Here is an 18,961-nt window from a genome sequence, read left to right as displayed (position 1 = left end):
AAAGAACCAGATGCAAATAAAGCAGTCACCGAACAGGACAAATCTGCCCCCAATAGGTGCATTCTGTATCATTTATATAGCACTATCAGTGTGTTATTCCACCCAATAACAGAGAACAAGAAAGAGAGAGAGAGAGAGCTTTCCTATGCAAATAAGTAGATCACGAGTGTAACAGAAAACATTTACATATTTGCTTCTCCTGGATCTTCTGGCACTCTTCCAGATGGGGCATTTGTATCCCTTTAATATCCCCATCAAACACTGGTCATAATGCCATTTCCTCTAACACCCAGATGATGTTCCCCTTATCTTGCTTTGATCAGCTTCCTTTTCATGGGGTCCAGAATCTTTCTGTCCCTGCTAAACTTCTTGGAGTTTTTTTTTTAAACCTCCATGTACCAGGAATATGCCATGACACCAGCTCTGCCGAATAATTAGGACAGGAAGAACATAGGGCTTTAAAAGTCAGGACAAGGATTTTAAAATACAGTAAATCCTTGACCTGGTAGGCACCTAGTGCAATTCCCTGCAATGATGGGAAATATGGTAGTAAATCTGTAAATTCAAAGGTATTCATACCACACTATTCTTTACCAGGGTAAGAGCATGAAGTGAAGAAGGAGGAAGATCTGCCAAAAGGCTGTTCCTGTAATCCATGCATGAAACCACCAGAGCATGGACAAGGAGCACTGTAGTCTCAGGAAGTGACAGATCCAGCAGTTATTAGTAAGCTGGAAATTCCTATCTTGCTTGTCACATTCACAAGAGAATGGCATGACAACCAGTCCCCCACAAGAATGCCGAGATCCATGGCCTCCAAGAGAGTGCTACAGATTCTGAAGGACTTCAGGGGCTCCTCTAAAACTACTGTTCTCTGTGGTTTCCAAACAATAACTTTCCTTGTTTTAGGTTCTGTAAAAACAGAGGAACCAAAGCCTATCTTTTAATTTTGTTTAACATTGTCCTTTCATAATAGCTGCAGAAATTAAATGCTTTTAATATTGAAATTTGCCATCTTCTTTGAATATGGCTTGGGAAACTTGTGAGTGGTGTTGTTATTACTTTTTAAAGCCTTTCCCTGCTGAAAAATGTATGACTACTGAGCAGAAAATAATAGAATGCATAGCACATTTTAAAAATGAATGTTCGCCATGGGGAATGTGCCCTACACCCAACCCAACTAATGCCACTGTTTCAGCTTGTTAGCAAAATCCTCAGAGCTATATAAAGATCCTAGTTTCCATAGAAACTGTTGTGAGAAACTTCAAGATGTTAAGCGTCCATGTTAATTTGAATTTCCATTTGCTAACTGCATGTAGAGGAGCCTTCCTAAGTTTGTAATATAAAAGCTACACCTTCGGTGCACTGAGATGCCCATTCACTAGCTCCATCCCACCCTCAAGTGCTGGCAGCCAACCCACAGCTTTCTCCAGTCACACCTGGGAGCCAAGATTCTCCATGGTCCAGTAAGCTGAAGGGGAGGAGGTTATGGATGAAAGAGTAGAACTTACACCTAACCTGCAGAGCAGACTCATACTGTTATATTCATACCACAGGGTGGGTGGCTGATAAGGAGTAGTACATGGCAACTCTACACTGTAGTCCAGCATCCTTATGAAATGTCCCTTTTAAAAAAACTTGAAGGAAAATGTACAGAGCATGGAGGCTGTTCTGAAGGTAACTGAGCACTTTCTATAGACCGTATGTACGTTTACACAAACAGGCTATTTCTAAGAGCAAACATCAGTTGCAAAATTATTTGTCCTTCGGGTAAGGACAAGGGGTGTGATTGTGTGTGTTAACATTAGCTATAAACCAGGCAAAAGTGTTTTCAAAAACATGACAGTCTATTATTTCCTGGATTTAGCTTATGGCTCATCCTTCTCAGCTTTTTGCTTCAGGGACATGGAAATCAGAAATCTAATTCCATTTTCAGAAGCAGCTGAGATTTCCACTTATCACATAATTGCAGGAGCAGAAGGTTTCAGAAAATCAAATATTTCTGTATTCATAGGGACCTGACATTTGTCCAACAAATATTCTGATAGGACTACTTAAAACCTATTTGCAATTGCGATCGCAGATGACATTTTAAGGAGAGAACCAAGATTCGATGCTCAGAGCATTGCCCAGAATTCTATTGCCATTTTATGCTTGGGGAAAGGAAGCAGCACGAGTCTTAGCAGCAAAGTAATGAGGTGCTGATTATGTATCTGGGCACGTGCCCACTTGTGCAAACTAGCCTATGTCCAGGAGTAAAACCAGCACCTCACTAATGAGCGGCAATTTGTTGTCAATACCTATGTGATTTCCCTTACCACAAAGCATAAAGTGGGAGTAGGATTCTAGACTTTGCCCCTTTTAAAAATATATCACTCATTGTTAGATCAGCTAGCCCTAGTAATGAAGAAATCAATTTCTATGATTCATTTTACATGGGAAAAGGTTGTGGCTTTTTAGATGGGTGAAATTAATAAGGGGACAAAGATTACAGGAGGAAATTATTATCTGTTGCCAGGATGAGGGTTTTTTTTTTTAACAATTATTCTCCCTTGTAGTACAAGTATGTGGTAAGGAGCAACACCATTGAGTGCAACTTTTCCTGATTTAAGATTTGAAATAATGAATATGATCCTACAAATGGTGCCCTGGTTAAAACACCCACATTGTAAACTTCATATGCCTGCCTACTCCACACTCGGCCAAGACTTCGCCCCATTTTTCATAGCTTGGGAAATCTCCTTTCGAGTGGCTGAAATAAGCAGTTCATATGTACATCAATAACCCACAACACTTCCGATGAGGCTAGGTATGGGCTTCAAAAATCATGTAATGACTGGCATCTTTTAAAAAGGAACCAGGCAGTGGGCAACAGAATTGTTCAAATGGTAGTAGGAAGGATAAATTATTATGCCCCCTTGCTTTCAACTTTCTTTCATGTATGTATGGCTCAGGGTATGTAGGCACACAGAGAAGTATGCACTATTGCATGGTCTTCCTCACTCAGCACTTTTCTTTCTTTTTCTGTCTCAAAATACTGCTGATTCCAAGATGATCCTTTTCAGCTCCTTTTCTTTCACTTTGTTATTGCAGCTAACCTGAAGTTGGTAGGCACAAAACACTTCTTGATGCTCACACTAGCAGTCAAAAGGTTCTGTACAGATGCTTAAAGTTTTCCTCCCCAACAAATTCTCCACAGTAAGCAAAATCATGGGTGGGAAAACCAGGAAGAGTGAACCGTGAAGAACGGCGCCATGCGAAGCCCTTGTCAAATCCCATCAGTGAGACAGGGCAACGGCATCATAAATGTCCCATCAGGAACAGGTGCTGAAATGACTGGGAAAATAGAGGAATGAGGAAAAGGCCCCCTTTCCCCCAAGGAGGAATGAAAGAAGTCTGGAGGAAGAAAAAGAGGAATGGTGAAAATCAGAGGCAGGCTAGAGAATTGAAGGAAGGTGTCTAAGAGGGAAAGAAATGAGAATTAAGCTGAGCAGGGGCCAAAGCAGTGAACAAAGGGTGGATCCGTTGGTCATGAAAAAGTAATTAATGTTATTTGGAGCTACTGCAATAACTTTTCCCATTCAGGAATGGGATTAAGACTTTTGAGCCTTCCCAGACTATTAGTATTTTTAATATAACTGAACATCAGGAATGATGACTAGCAGGTCACACTGAAGAACTGAACACAAAACTGAACACAAAAATGGGTTTGTAGAGTGCTACAGGAAGGAAGGAAGGAAGGAAGGAAGGAAGGAAGGAAGGAAGGAAGGAAGGAAGGAAGGAAGAAAGGAAGGACGGAAGGAAGGAAGGAAGGAAGGAAGGAAGGAAGGAAGGAAGGAAGGAAGGAAGGAAGGAAGGAAGGAAGGAAGGAAGGACGGAAGGAAGGACGGAAGGACGGAAGGACGGAAGGACGGAAGGACGGAAGGACGGAAGGAAGGAAGGAAGGAAGGAAGGAAGGAAGGAAGGAAGGAAGGAAGGAAGGAAGGAAGGAAGGAAGGAAGTGGGGCGGCATTACGGAGGTATTTTGATAATAAAGGACAACAAGAAAGAAATACAGAAAATCTGCTTCCCAGAACTAGACAGGTCATGGCCAGAGCATGTGCAACAGATTTTAAAACGAATGTACATGTCAGCAAGATGTCAAAGAATGTTTTCTCTTTCTCCCCAAACCTACTGACTCCTGTTATATAAGTTAAAGGCATTCAGGTAAGGCTGGAGCATGGCACCATGAAACAAAGACTGTTTTTTAAGCCCCTTACAATTAAAGTTGCTTGCCCCTGAATGGCCCAGAGTAACAACACAAAAGCTACATATGGAGCTTGATTTAAATACAGAGAGAGAGGGGGGAGAGGGAGGGAGAGAGGGAGAGGGAGAGAGAGAGAGAGCAAACATGTGCATTTCAGCATAGCAGATATTTGGTCCAGAATCATTGTTCTTCTTTAAGAAAAATAGGAGAAACTTTTTAAAAGTAATATTCTCTCCAAAATTAATGTTCTCATGCTATTCACCATAAATTCAGTAATCAATGATAACCAATTTGTTATTTATATATGTGAACACTATAAACAAATACAGCGGGTTTTCACTTACAACCTTAGCCTTTCAGAAAATTTGGGGCTCTAATAGGCCCTTGGAAAAAGACTTCAAATGTTCCATGAAAAGCAATTATTTAGTCAAACGATATATTCAAAGACATGGTACCTGCAACAGGGCAGCTGCCATTTTTAATTGAATAAGGCCAAGGATAGTGACTTATTTACATGAAGTATAGTGATGAGACCTAAGGATTTTTCACAAGTACCACTAAGCATATTTATCAGCCTGGAAGGCACACATCTGAATGTCAATGAATAAGCTGAAAATGCAAAAAAGCCTGATTCAATTCAGCAATGTAGCTTTTCATTCAGTTTAGATGCAGAAAATGCAAAGGAATAATTAGGTATCACTTGTAGAAATGATCACAGATTCATGGCACCTACTGTATAGCTATTCCCCTAGAAAGGAGCTGTTCACATATAATAAGAGAAGACATGTGTCAGCCTGTCAGAGCCATAAATCCAAGACACCTTGATACTTAAGATACAATATGCATGTTAACAGAGTTGTGGGGGTTATTTACATCTAGGGATTATTTCGTTTCTAAATTGCACTGATTAATTCAGCTTACCGGTAATTTAAATGCATCCATGAGTTTAAAGCTTAATCTACAAAGTAGCACAGATCATTAAAAGGCATATAGTTTTGCAAGCAATGCAGCTGGTAGCAAGGAACGAGTAATCTAAATCAGAGGTCCCCAACCCCTGGTCCATGGCCCGGTGCCGGTCCGTGGCCTGAGCCAGACTGGGCCGCCAAGACAGACCTCCCGCCCCACCCCCAGCATGCACTCGCCCCTGCACAGCCCTTTTGCACCTGCGCAAAGCGTGCCCAGACAAGTGCTGCACTGCCATTTGCACATGCGTATGCATGGATTGCTGCCTTGTCGTGGCGAAGGGGCTTGAGTAACTCAGAGAAACTATGGGCTATGCCGTGCAGGGACACCCAAGACGGACAGGACATAGTGGAGAGTTCCGACTAAACGCAATCCACCTGGAGTAGGAAATGGCAAGCCACTCCAGTATCTTTGCCAAGAACGCCCCATGATCAGAAACAAAAGGCTAAAAGATATGACGCTGGAAGATGGGCCCCTCAGGTCGGAAGGCGTCCAACATGCTACTGAGGAAGAGCGGAGGACAAGTACAAGTAGCTCCAGAGCTAATGAAGTGGTTGGGCCAAAGCCGAAAGGACGCTCAGCTGTGGACGTGCCTGGAAGTGAAAGGAAAATCCAATGCTGCAAAGAAAAATACTGCATAGGAACCTGGAATGTAAGATCTATGAACATTGGGAAGCTGGAGGTGGTCAAACAGGAGATGGCAAGAATAAACATCGACATCCTGGGCATCAGTGAACTAAAATGGACAGGAATGGGCGAATTCAGCTCAGATGATTATCATATCTACTATTGTGGACAAGAATCCCGTAGAAGGAATGGAGTAGCCCTCATAGTCAACAAAAGAGTGGGAAAAGCTGTAATGGGATACAATCTCAAAAATGATAGAATGATGTCAATACGAATCCAAGGCAGACCATTCAACATCACAATAATCCAAGTTTATGCACCAACCAGCATTGCTGAGGAGACTGAAATTGAACAATTCTATGAAGATTTACAACACCTTCTAGAACTGACACCAAAGAAAGATGTTCTTCTCATTCTAGGGGACTGGAATGCTAAAGTAGGGAGCCAAGAGATAAAAGGAACAACAGGGAAGTTTGGCCTTGGAGTTCAGAACGAAGCAGGACAAAGGCTAATAGAGTTTTGTCAAGAGAATAAGCTGGTCATCACAAACACTCTTTTCCAACAACACAAGAGGCGACTCTATACATGGAAATCACCAGATGGGCAATATCGAAATCAGATTGATTATATTCTCTGCAGCCAAAGATGGAGAAGCTCTATACAGTCAGCAAAAACAAGACCTGGAGCTGACTGCGGTTCTGATCATCAGCTTCTCATAGCAAAATTCAAGCTTAGACTGAAGAGATTAGGAAAAACCACTGGGCCACTCAGGTATAATCTAAACCAAATCCCTTATGAATACACAGTGGAAGTAAAGAACAGATTTAAGGAACTAGATTTGGTGGACAGAGTGCCTGAAGAACTTTGGATAGAGGCTCGTAACATTGTCCAGGAGGCAGCAACGAAAACCATCCCAAAGAAAAGGAAATGCAAGAAAGCAAAGTGGCTGTCCAACGAGGCCTTAGAAATAGCAGAGAGGAGAAGGGAAGCAAAATGCAAGGGAGATAGGGAAAGTTACAGAAACTTGAATTCAGACTTCCAAAGAATAGCAAGGAGAGACAAGAGGGCCTTCTTAAATAAACAATGCAAAGAAATAGAGGAAGATAACAGAAAAGGAAAGACCAGAGATCTGTTCAGGAAAATTGGACATATTAGAGGAACATTTTGCGCAAAGATGAACATGATAAAAGACAAAAATGGGAGGGACCTAACAGAAGCAGAAGACGTCAAGAAGAGGTGGCAAGAATACACAGAGGAATTATATCAGAAAGATGTGGATATCCCGGACAACCCAGACAATGTAGTTGCTGACCTTGAGCCAGACATCCTGGACAGCGAAGTCAAGTGGGCCTTAGAAAGCCTGGCTAACAACAAGGCCAGTGGAGGTGATGGCATTCCAGTTGAACTATTTAAAATCTTGAAAGATGATGTTGTTAAGGTGCTACATTCAATATGCCAGCAAGTTTGGAAAACTCAACAGTGGCCAGAGGATTGGAAAAGATCAGTCTACATCCCAATCCCAAAGAAAGGCAGTGCCAAAGAATGCTCCAACTACCGTACAATTGCACTCATTTCGCACGCTAGCAAGGTTATGCTCAAAATCCTACAAGGTAGGCTTCAGCAGTATGTGGACCGAGAACTCCCAGAAGTACAAGCTGGATTCCGAAGAGGCAGAGGAACTCGAGACCAAATTGCTAACTTGCGCTGGATTATGGAGAAAGCCAGAGAGTTCCAGAAAAATATCTACTTCTGCTTCATTGAATATGCGAAAGCCTTTGACTGTGTGGACCACAGCAAACTATGGCAAGTTCTTAAAGAAATGGGAGTGCCTGACCACTTTATCTGTCTCCTGAGAAACCTGTATGTGGGACAGGAAGCAACAGTTAGAACTGGTCATGGAACAACTGAGTGGTTCAAAATTGGGAAAGGAGTGTGACAACCCCAGACCTACTGGGATATGCCACAGTTTCACTAAGCTGCCACCAACCATTCCCTGTAAGGAGTCACACAGACCAGGAATGGATTTTTAACAAATAAAGGAATAAGGTTTATTTAAATAACACACAGGGAAAATAAAATGATTAAGTGAATAAGATACAGTAACGTGGCTTAGTCTCAATCATACATACACCAGTCTGGTTCACACAGAACACCTTTAAATAAAGCACAGACCCTGAACCTATCAGTTCTGGCTACCCATACAGACACCTGAACCTATCAGGTTGGTACTGACTGACACACAGTAGTACCCTGTCTGACACACAGACTCCCACTCCAGCTTCTTCTCTCAGCTCTTCTTCAGCTCTCCTCCAGCTTCTCTCCATATATATATACAGTACAGCCCCTCCTCCTGATGTCCCGCCTTCCACTCCCCATAGGATGGAACTTTCCCTCCAAACCCATGACAGACAGGTAACATCAGTGCTGTATGTAACACCTCCCCTCTTTATAAGTTGTTTTGTAGGGGGAAAGCTAAAGTGCTTTTCTCCAAAAAACAACCTGGATCAAAACACACAAAAACAGTTATACAATAACATACAATACCATACTTACTCTAGGATAAACATATCAATTAGGCATCTAAACATTTACCATTTACAATACATCAAGTTACCTTTATTGATACAAACCGGGCATGTTTAATAAACAACAGGTACATTTAACTTTTTGGTCACCAAAATATATACATAGTCCATGTTCCTTCCGCCGTCTTCATTCTTCGGGTCTTCTTGACAAGGCGTCAGCAACACAGTTCACTGACCCTCTGACCACCTTCACTTCAAAGTCATAGTCTTGCAGGTTTAAAGCCCACCTCATAAGTTTACTATTGTGGGTTTTCATTGTCTTTAACCATTGCAGTGGTGAATGGTCAGTGCACAGAATAAAATGTCTTCCCCAGATGTAAGGCTTGGCCTTCTGGATCGCGTAGACTATGGCCAGGCACTCCTTTTCCACGGTTGCCAAATGTCTCTCACCTTTCTGGAGTTTCCTACTCAGGTAGGACACTGGATGCTGGTCACCATTCTCATCCTCCTGGCAAAGAACTGCTCCTACCCCGCTGTTAGACGCATCGGTGTAGATGATGAACTCCCGGTCGAAGTCTGGAGCACGCAGCACTGGATAGTTGATGAGGGCCTCCTTCAACCTCTGGAACGCCTCCTCACAGTCGCTGGTCCACGGGATGCGGTCATCAGTCTTCTTCCTCGTCAGATCGGTCAGCGGAGCCGCAATCTCGCTAAACCTCGGGATGAACTTTCTGTAGTAGCCCACCAACCCAAGAAATGATTTGACTTTTTTCTTGGTGTTGGGTCTGGGCCAATCACGAACTGCTTCTATCTTGGCCTCTAGGAGTTTTATCACTCCTCCCCCTACTATGTGACCCAAGTATTTTATTTCTGGGCTACCCAGCTGCAGTTTGTTCTCTCTGCAGGGCCTAAGCCAAAGCACTTCCTCCCCTGGGTCAAAGTGCCTCTCCCTGGCTTTCTGGTCATCCCAAGCTTTCTTTCTGACCTTTTGAGCTTGCAGGGTCTCTGCTGCTAGCTCTAGGTTTCTCTTTAGGTCATTCAACAAGGTGTCTATGTATGTCACAACGTCTTGTGGGTCATCCTGGGTGATCTGCTCCCAATTTTGTTTGATTAAATCAAGGGGCCCTTTCACCCTTCTCCCAAACAAGAGTTCAAACGGACTGAACCCGGTACTGGCTTGTGGCACTGATTGATAAGCAAACAAAAGGGATTGCAGCTTCTGGTCCCAATTGTTTGGATTCTCTGCCAAGTAAGCCCTAATCATGCGCATCAGAGTCCCATTGAACTTCTCCGTTAACCCATTACTTTCAGGATGATAGGCAGTGGTTTCCTTGTGTTTAATTCCACAGATTTGCCATAACCGTTTCATGAGCTTCGATGTAAACGATGCGCCCAAATCTGTGATTATTTCTGAGGCAAATCCCATCCTGGACATATACCCCACCAAGGCATCTGCCACTGTGTTAGTTTCAATGTTAGTTAAGGGTATGGCTTCAGGGTACCTCGTGGCATGGTCCACAATGGTGAGAATGAACCTGTTCCCCCTCTTTGTGGCCTTGGGCAAATATCCACAATATCCACCCCTATACATTTGAACGGAGTGTCAATCACAGGCAAAGGGCACAACTTTGCTTTGGTCCTGTCACGGTTATTCCCCTGCCTCTGACACACATCACATTGTTTACAGAACTCCTTGATCTGCTTCCCTATTTCAGGCCAGTAAAAATTCTGTGTGATTCTCTGCTGTGTTTTGTTCACCCCTAAGTGCGCAGCAAACATGTCAGAGTGCCCCCTTTGTAAGATCATGGGGTGATACTTTTCAGGTACCACTAGCTGACTTCTGATCCCATCTCCCCCTTTTGAGATATTCCTCAGGGTCTCTCTATATAAAATCCCCTTTTTCTCTCAAAATCTCACTGGGGTTTCAGGTGTTAGCTGGGCGTCTGTCACCTGTTCAAAACACTTTTGGAGAGTGGCGTCTGCCTTTTGCTCTTGGCCAAATCGGCTGTCTGTGGTTAAGGTTTCCACCACAGCTTCGGAACTCTCCCCACCTGCTTCCGTTTCGGGCTCTCCAGTACCCCCCTGAACTGTCCCCGTGGTGGCTTGTGAGCGTGTAATCACTAGCACCCGTTTCACATGTTCAGCCAGGTCATTTCCCACGAGCACGGCTGCTGGCAGAGTCGATGAAATCGCTAGCCGCCAAACTCCCCTCCAGCCTTGAAAGTTCACCGGTACCTCAGCTACTGGCAGCGAGATCACCTGTCCCTCAATCCCTGCCACCTTCATGCTCTCATTCGGGATTATATACTCCCTAGGAATAATATCTGGATGGCACAGGGTCACCTGGGAACAAGTATCCCTCAGCCCCCTATACTGATGGTCAAGTATTCCTACGTCCACCCCTGCGGTTTCAAACAACTGCGAACCTGTTCTCACTAGCAAGCAGCGCTTGACCTCCACAAGAGGACCATTTTCCTCAGCCTGATCAGCAGATGTAACTGTTCCAGATTGAGTAGCCATGGCAACAGGCTCCCTCAGTGACAAGGAGCTTTGCTCTTTCTGGACACAGAACACAGCTTTTGGCTTGGTTCCACTCAAATCATGAGGCAAATTTCCCTTTATCTGCTTCCATTTCTCACACCCTGAGATTAGATGGCCCTTTCCTTGACAGAAATAACATTTTCTGCTGTACTTGGAGTCTTTCTCCTCTGGTTTTGGTTTTCCCTCCAAAATCTGGTTCCTGGACTGGCTCTGCCCAGAAGTTTTATCAACAAAATGGCCACCCATTTTTGGCGGGCTCTGAACTAACCCTTTGGAGTACTTAGGGTCCCATGTTTCCCTCATGTTTTCTTCAGAATAATTCAGGTTTTGGTGTTGTGCCTTAACCTGTGTGCCTTCTTTTGGTTTCTTTTCTAGCTGCAATTTCTTCTCTTTTATTCTCAAATCCAGCTCCTTTTGCTTAGCCTCAAACTCAGCCCTGATCTGTAAAATTTCTTCCTCAGCCCTAGCTTTTATCTCTTTTACTTTTTCTTCAGTCTTATCTCTGATTTCTTTTAATTTAATGTCTTTTTGCTGATTATATTTTTCAAGATCTTGCTCACTTTGTCTGACCTGAGCCTCATACTTTTCTTTCTTTGACATTTCTTCAACTGATAAATTGTTATTTTTCTTATTTAGGAATGTTAATTCTAATTGTGCCATTCTAATTCTGTGTTTCAGTTCCATCTCTTTCATCCTCATGGCCATTCCCCTTTCCTTGGCATCTGCCTCTGCCTGACTGATTTCAGCTCTTTCTCTGGCCTCCCTTTCCAATTTTCTTAACTCAAACGCCATCCTCTCTCTCTCCAATCTTTCTTCTTTTTCCATTTCTACCATTTGGCTTCGAGTCAAGGGCATAATCCCCCCCCAGAACAGGCTGCTTTCAAAAGTCAAGCCTCAAAATAAAGCGACCACTTTTTTTTCTTTTGCCTCAGAACCAGCCTTCTATAGATTGCTGCTGTTCTTCAGCACTAACTTGCAACTGTTGCCAGCCAGAGTCCACCCCCCTCTGCTAGGCCTCTCAGCAGACAGGCTAGATCACTGCTACTTCACTCAGCTTTGCCTCAGCCTTTTCCCGCCAAAACAGGTTGCCTCAGAGCTCCCTAATCTAGTCCCACCAATCTGAGGTCACACGTTCTTCCACTAGCCTACCTCCCCGTGAGGTAAGCCTAAAAGATTACCTACGCGCTCTCAGATTGTCCCTGACTAGACCCCCCTTGCTCTGGGCACACTTGCCAAGGCCTTGCTGGACCACTGGACAACTGGACCAGTCGTATCCCACACACTGGACACCAATCAATGTGACAACCCCAGACCTACTGGGATATGCCACAGTTTCACTAAGCTGCCACCAACCATTCCCTGTAAGGAGTCACACAGACCAGGAATGGATTTTTAACAAATAAAGGAATAAGGTTTATTTAAATAACACACAGGGAAAATAAAATGATTAAGTGAATAAGATACAGTAACGTGGCTTAGTCTCAATCATACATACACCAGTCTGGTTCACACAGAACACCTTTAAATAAAGCACAGACCCTGAACCTATCAGTTCTGGCTACCCATACAGACACCTGAACCTATCAGGTTGGTACTGACTGACACACAGTAGTACCCTGTCTGACACACAGACTCCCACTCCAGCTTCTTCTCTCAGCTCTTCTTCAGCTCTCCTCCAGCTTCTCTCCATATATATATACAGTACAGCCCCTCCTCCTGATGTCCCGCCTTCCACTCCCCATAGGATGGAACTTTCCCTCCAAACCCATGACAGACAGGTAACATCAGTGCTGTATGTAACAAGGAGTACGGCAAGGCTGTATATTGTCCCCCAGCTTATTTAACTTATATGCAGAATACATCATGCGGAAGGCTGGACTGGAAGAAACCCAAGCCGGAATTAAGATTGCCGGAAGAAATATCAACAACCTCCGATATGCAGATGATACCACTCTGATGGCAGAAAGTGAGGAGGAATTAAAGAACCTTGTAATGAGAGTGAAAGAGGAGAGTGCAAAAAACGGTCTGAAACTCAACATCAAAAAAACTAAGATCATGGCCACTGGTCCCATCACCTCCTGGGAAATAGAAGGGGAAGATATGGAGGCAGTGTCAAATTTTATCTTCCTGGGCTCCATGATCACTGCAGATGGAGACAGCAGCCCTGAAATTAAAAGGCGCCTTCTTCTTGGGAGGAAAGCGATGACAAATCTGGACAGCATCTTGAAAAGCAGAGACATCACCTTGCCAACAAAAGTCCGAATAGTCAAAGCTATGGTTTTTCCTGTCGTGATGTATGGAAGTGAGAGCTGGACCATAAAGAAAGCAGACCGCCGAAGAATTGATGCCTTTGAATTGTGGTGCTGGAGGAGGCTCTTGAGAATCCCCTGGACTGCAAGGAGAACAAACCTATCAGTTCTAAAGGAAATCAACCCTGAGTGCTCACTGGAAGGACAGATCCTGAAGCTGAGGCTCCAGTACTTTGGCCATCTAATGAGAAGAAAAGACTCCCTGGAAAAGACTTTGATGTTGGGAAAGTGTGAAGGCAAGAGGAGAAGGGGACGACCGAGGATGAGATGGCTGGACAGTGTCTGCGAAGCAACCAACATGAACCTGACACAACTCCGGGAGGCAGTAGAAGACAGGAGGGCCTGGTGTGCTCTGGTCCATGGGGTCACGAAGAGTCGGACACGACTAAACGACTAAACACACATGCACGCGGGCATGTTTCTTCACGCATGCGCACGAGCACGGGAGGTGCCCCCACCTTTCCCAGGCGGTCTGCGGACCGAAAAAGGTTGGGGACCACTGATAAATAACAGAGTTACAGGACTGCTACCTGCCCCATCCACTGTGTTGTCGGACAGTTCCACAATCACTGGCATGCAGTAGGAAGCTGGAGGGGTTCACCATCCTGGCATCTGTGATTTCACTCAGAGGGTAGTGGCAAGAAGACACAAAGTGCCCAGCTCTGGCAACTCTGTACTCTGAAGGCTAGCAAGTCTTCTTATAGTTCTAATTCTCTTACTGATAAATATAACTACTGCAGCCCAATGGAATGTTTGTGTGTAAACACACACACACACACACACACACACACACACACACATGTATGTATGTATGTATGTATGTATGTATGTATGTATGTATGTATGTATGTATGTATGTATGTATGTATGTATGTATACACATACGCATACGCATACACATACACACATACACACATACACACATACACACACACACACACATTACCCTATATACCCTATATTTTGATACATATTTATATCTTAGGTCTCGCTCTTCTCCTTAACTTTTTCCCATCCATCTCAGACCCTGATTCCACTCTAGCAACCTTGAATCTGAAGTTCCACCTGCCCCATAGCTCTTTCTGCCTCCAAATTAAACTTAAACTAAATTGCTCTCCCTCTCATATACTCCCTCCTTGTTGATCAAACAGGATCTCGACAGGCAGGCAGCATATACCAACCAAATCACCACATTGTTCCACATAATTCTATTCACACAATTCTTACCCCTAAAACTGTTTTAACCAGAATCTCCTGGCACACATCCAACCTAACCAATGGCTATCAGAACCCAGTCCCTCAATATGCACACCAACACACACCTATATATATGACACAATGTGAAATCAACACTAGACCCACCAGTTCACCCACTGTCTCAGAAAAAGACCTTGGCCTTGTTTCTACAAGCTGGTAACACATCAAACCTACCAAAGTACTGGACAATGCAATCTTCAGTACAATAAAAGCATTTATAGTCACTGAATTAAGCTTACTATATATCTGCATGAACAGCAGATGAATAGGTTTGCTTCTTTAGAGATGCTCTCTGAAACTTCAGGAACAGTGCACAAAATACATTTTATCTCTATAGTAATGGATACTGCTTTTTTCATTTTCCACGCATGGAATAAGGTTTGTTTTCTTCACTACAAAACTGTAAAGTATAACTACAATATCTGGAACGTTAAAACTGAAAGGAATTAAAACTGAAAGTCATATAGCATCTTTTTGACTTATTTTGTCCACAATTTATTACAACATAAGACTGGACACAAAAGCCGCCCAGAGACCTTTGGGTAGTGTGGGCGGCATATGAGTTAACTAAATAAATAAACAAATAAATAAAAGCTCATTTCCACAAATACTTGGAGCAAAGTTTGGGAGTTCCAGATATATATTCATTTTATATAAGGTTGGAGGCAGGATTTAGATGGTGGAATGAGAACCAATTTAAATGCAGAATTATTAGCAATAATGATTATGTTCAGAAAAACATTCTGGCACGAGGCCGTATGATGAGAATCTATTAACCAATGCTGGAGTTACCTTATATAGCAGTTCTCGCCCTCTTTCCAGTTGTAAAACAATTAAAATGTTTTGAATGGCTATATTTTCTAGTTGAACCCCCCACTCCCAATCTACAAAACCAGAGAAGGGAACGTTGATCACAACACACAAGAGTTTTTTCCTACCTTAGGAGCTCGAGCGTGTTTTCCACATCGTGCATCTTTGACAAGGCTGATATCTAACAGCTCTGATTCCTGTACCTGACATGAGAGCAGAGAGAGGGAAAAATATGTTTTACTGCACTTGATAAATCATGTTATTAAACAGATTACACAGAATTCTTGTTTATGAAATTATTTGCAACCCTGCTTTTATTCAGGCTTTTAATGGCTTTAACCAAACTGTAGCTCAGGAATGGGGAATGTGTGCCACCATATTAGATGCTGCTAGAATGGAACTCCCACCATCCCCAGCGAGCATAGCTAACAGTAAGGGACAACAAGATGTGTAATCCAGCAACATCATTTGGAGACCAGACATTCCTCATTTTTTGTCCTAGAGTACACAGTCAAATAGCTAGCCAGAAAGACAACTCCAGACTCAGGAAACAGAAGTAATTCTGGCAGGAGAAAAACCATAGGCAACTTCAAACTTCCACTTCTTCCAAGGGGAGAATCCTAAAATATAATTGGCCCCCATGAGTCCCCTTGACTACATCCAAAGAAATGACTACTGACCCTCAGCATGCCAAATCTCCAGCATTATCTACTAGGATCACATGGCAACATTCTGTCCCTGTTTGTGATGACGATACCCAAGTAACAGAAGCCACAAGACTAGTCTCTGATACAACCCATTTCTTTAAGATATGAGATTCGCTGTTCTCTGGGGCCAAGATCTCCCTGAGGTGTTATAACCCTTCTGAAAATGTAAATTACTAGTATATTAAATTAGTTCTAAAAGCAACTCTCAAATACGGCATATCAATTGCCATTTTTTCAAATGTAATGGTACTCTCTTAAGGGGAAGTACACATTCGGGGGTGGGGAAGAGGTCTTATGCACCTACATGAATTTATCATTAGTTCAGTCAATTCTCCAAAGATCAGAGATGTTTAAATCTAATGTGTTGTGGTATACTGTAACAATCCAGCACTGGCAATGTTTATGAAATTGAGCATCTCTTTATGCTAATACAGATAATTAGTACAGCTCATTTGCTCTAAATCCAAATCAGATACACAGGAGAGACGCAGTAGTCAGTGCCAAGTTCTATTAAATTTGCTTGCCTGAGTCTCAGGAAGCAGCATTCGAACTCATTGAAAACCAGGATGCAAAAGCTTCTGTGCCAAGCAAGATGCATCCTCTTCCACCCTCACCCATCTCCCTCCCCACTTACTTCCTCCCTTCAAACCAGAAGGAACAGGTAAGCTGTCTCTCTCTCCAGTTCTGATAAGGCTTGCCAGCCAATGTCAGGATTCTTCTGCTAATGCAGAGAGAACTTGGGAGCATTTGTTGTTTTGGTTCATGACCCACCTCACCCCGAATCCTGCAACCATCATAGCCCTGCTGTCTACAGTATTTGGGGAGTTGTAGTGCAAAAGGTGACTGTGACAAACCCAGACCTACTGGGATCTGCCACACGTTAACTAAGCTGCCACCAACCATTCCCTATAAGAAGTCACACAGACCAGGGATGGATTTTCAACAAATAAAAGAATAAGGTTTATTTAAATACAACACACAGGGAAAATAAAATGATCAGGTGAATAAGATATAGTAACGTGGCTTAATCTCATTCATACATGCACACAGTTTGGTTCACACAGAACACTTAACTTGAAGCACAGACCCTGAACCTATCAGTTCTGGCTAACCATACAGACACCTGAACCTATCAGGTTGGTACTGACTGACACACAGTAGTACCCTGTCTGACACACAGACTCCCACACCAGCTTCTTCTTCCCAGCTGCTGCTTCTTCTCCTTCTCTCCTCACACGCTTCACATATATATACAGTACAGCCCCTCCTCCTGATGTCCCGCCTTCCACTCCCCATAGGATGGAACTTTCCCTCCAAACCCATGACAGACAGGTAACATCAGTGCTGTATGTAACACCTCCCCTCTTTATAAGTTGTTTTGTAGGGGGAAAGCTAAGGTGCTTTTCACCAAAAAACAACCTGGATAAAACACACAAAAACAGTTATACATACAATATCATACTTACTTATACTTACACTCTAAGTTAAACATTTACCATATACATTACATCAAGTTACCTTTATTCATACAAACCAAATTCAAAAAAACCAGGTACATTTAACCTTTTGTCATCAATATATATACATAGTCCATGTTTCTTTCGCCGTCTTCATTCTTCAGGTCTTCTTGACAAGGCGTCAGCAACACAGTTCACTGACCCTCTGACCACCTTCACTTCAAAGTCATAGTCTTGCAGGTTTAAAGCCCACCTCATAAGTTTACTATTGTGGGTTTTCATTGTCTTTAACCATTGCAGTGGTGAATGGTCAGTGCACAGAACAAAATGTCTTCCCCAGATGTAAGGCTTGGCCTTCTGGATCGCGTAGACTATGGCCAGACACTCCTTCTCCACGGTTGCCAAATGTCTCTCACCTTTCTGGAGTTTCCTACTCAGGTAGGACACTGGATGCTGGTCACCATTCTCATCCTCCTGGCAAAGAACTGCTCCTACCCCGCTGTTAGACGCATCGGTGTAGATGATGAACTCCCGGTCGAAGTCTGGAGCACGCAGCACTGGATAGTTGATGAGCGCCTGCTTCAACCTCTGGAACGCCTCCTCACAGTCGCTGGTCCACGGGATGCGGTCATCAGCCTTCTTCCTCGTCAGATCGGTCAGCGGAGCCGCAATCTCGCTAAACCTCGGGATGAACTTTCTGTAGTAGCCCACCAACCCAAGAAATGATTTGACTTTTTTCTTGGTGTTGGGTCTGGGCCAATCACGAACTGCTTCTATCTTGGCCTCTAGGGGTTTGATCACTCCTCCCCCTATTATGTGACCCAAATATTTTATTTCTGGGCTACCGAGCTGCAGTTTGTTCTCTTTGTAGAGCCTAGGCCAAAGCACTTCCTCCCCTGGGTCAAAGCGCCTCTCCCTGCCTTCCTGGTCATCCCAAGTTTTCTTTCTGACCTTTTGAGCTTGCAGGGTCTCTGCTGCTAGCTCTAGGTTTCTCTTTAAGTCATTCCTTAAAGAGTCTATATATGTCACAACATCCTGTGGGTCATCCTGGGTGATCTGCTCCCAATTTTGTTTGATCAAATCAAGGGGCCCTTTCACCCTTCTCCCAAATAAAAGTTCAAACGGACTGAACCCGGTACTGGCTTGTGGCACTGATCGATAAGCAAACAAAAGGGATTGCAGCTTCTGGTCCCAATTGTTTGGATTCTCTGCCAAGTAAGCCCTAATCATGCGCATTAGAGTCCCATTGAACTTCTCAGTTAACCCATTACTTTCAGGGTGATATGCAGTGGTTTCCTTGTGTTTAATTCCACAGATTTGCCGTAACCGTTTCATGAGCTTCGATGTAAACGATGCGCCCAAATCTGTGATTATTTCTGAGGCAAATCCCATCCTGGACATATACCCCACCAAGGCATCTGCCACTGTGTTAGTTTCAATGTTAGTCAAGGGTATGGCTTCAGGGTACCTCGTGGCATGGTCCACAATGGTGAGAATGAACCTGTTCCCCCTCTTTGTG

The 18,961-nt window shown here is 43.5% G+C and overlaps 1 protein-coding gene across 1 annotated transcript in view; it reads right to left on the bottom strand.

Moving 5' to 3' along the window:
• The window catches only part of PLCB1 (phospholipase C beta 1), a 587,785-nt gene that overhangs the window by 384,770 nt on the left and 184,054 nt on the right, over positions 1-18,961 (bottom strand). The window contains exon 3 of the mRNA XM_020809018.3: positions 15,407-15,481. Coding sequence (XP_020664677.3) covers positions 15,407-15,481 — 75 coding nt within the window. The remainder of the gene's footprint in view (positions 1-15,406; positions 15,482-18,961) is intronic.

This window comes from Pogona vitticeps, chromosome 1 (assembly GCF_051106095.1).
Source record: "Pogona vitticeps strain Pit_001003342236 chromosome 1, PviZW2.1, whole genome shotgun sequence".
Lineage (NCBI taxonomy): Eukaryota > Metazoa > Chordata > Lepidosauria > Squamata > Agamidae > Pogona > Pogona vitticeps.
Note: the sequence above shows the minus strand (reverse complement) of the source record. Positions and strands in the feature narration are given on the sequence as shown.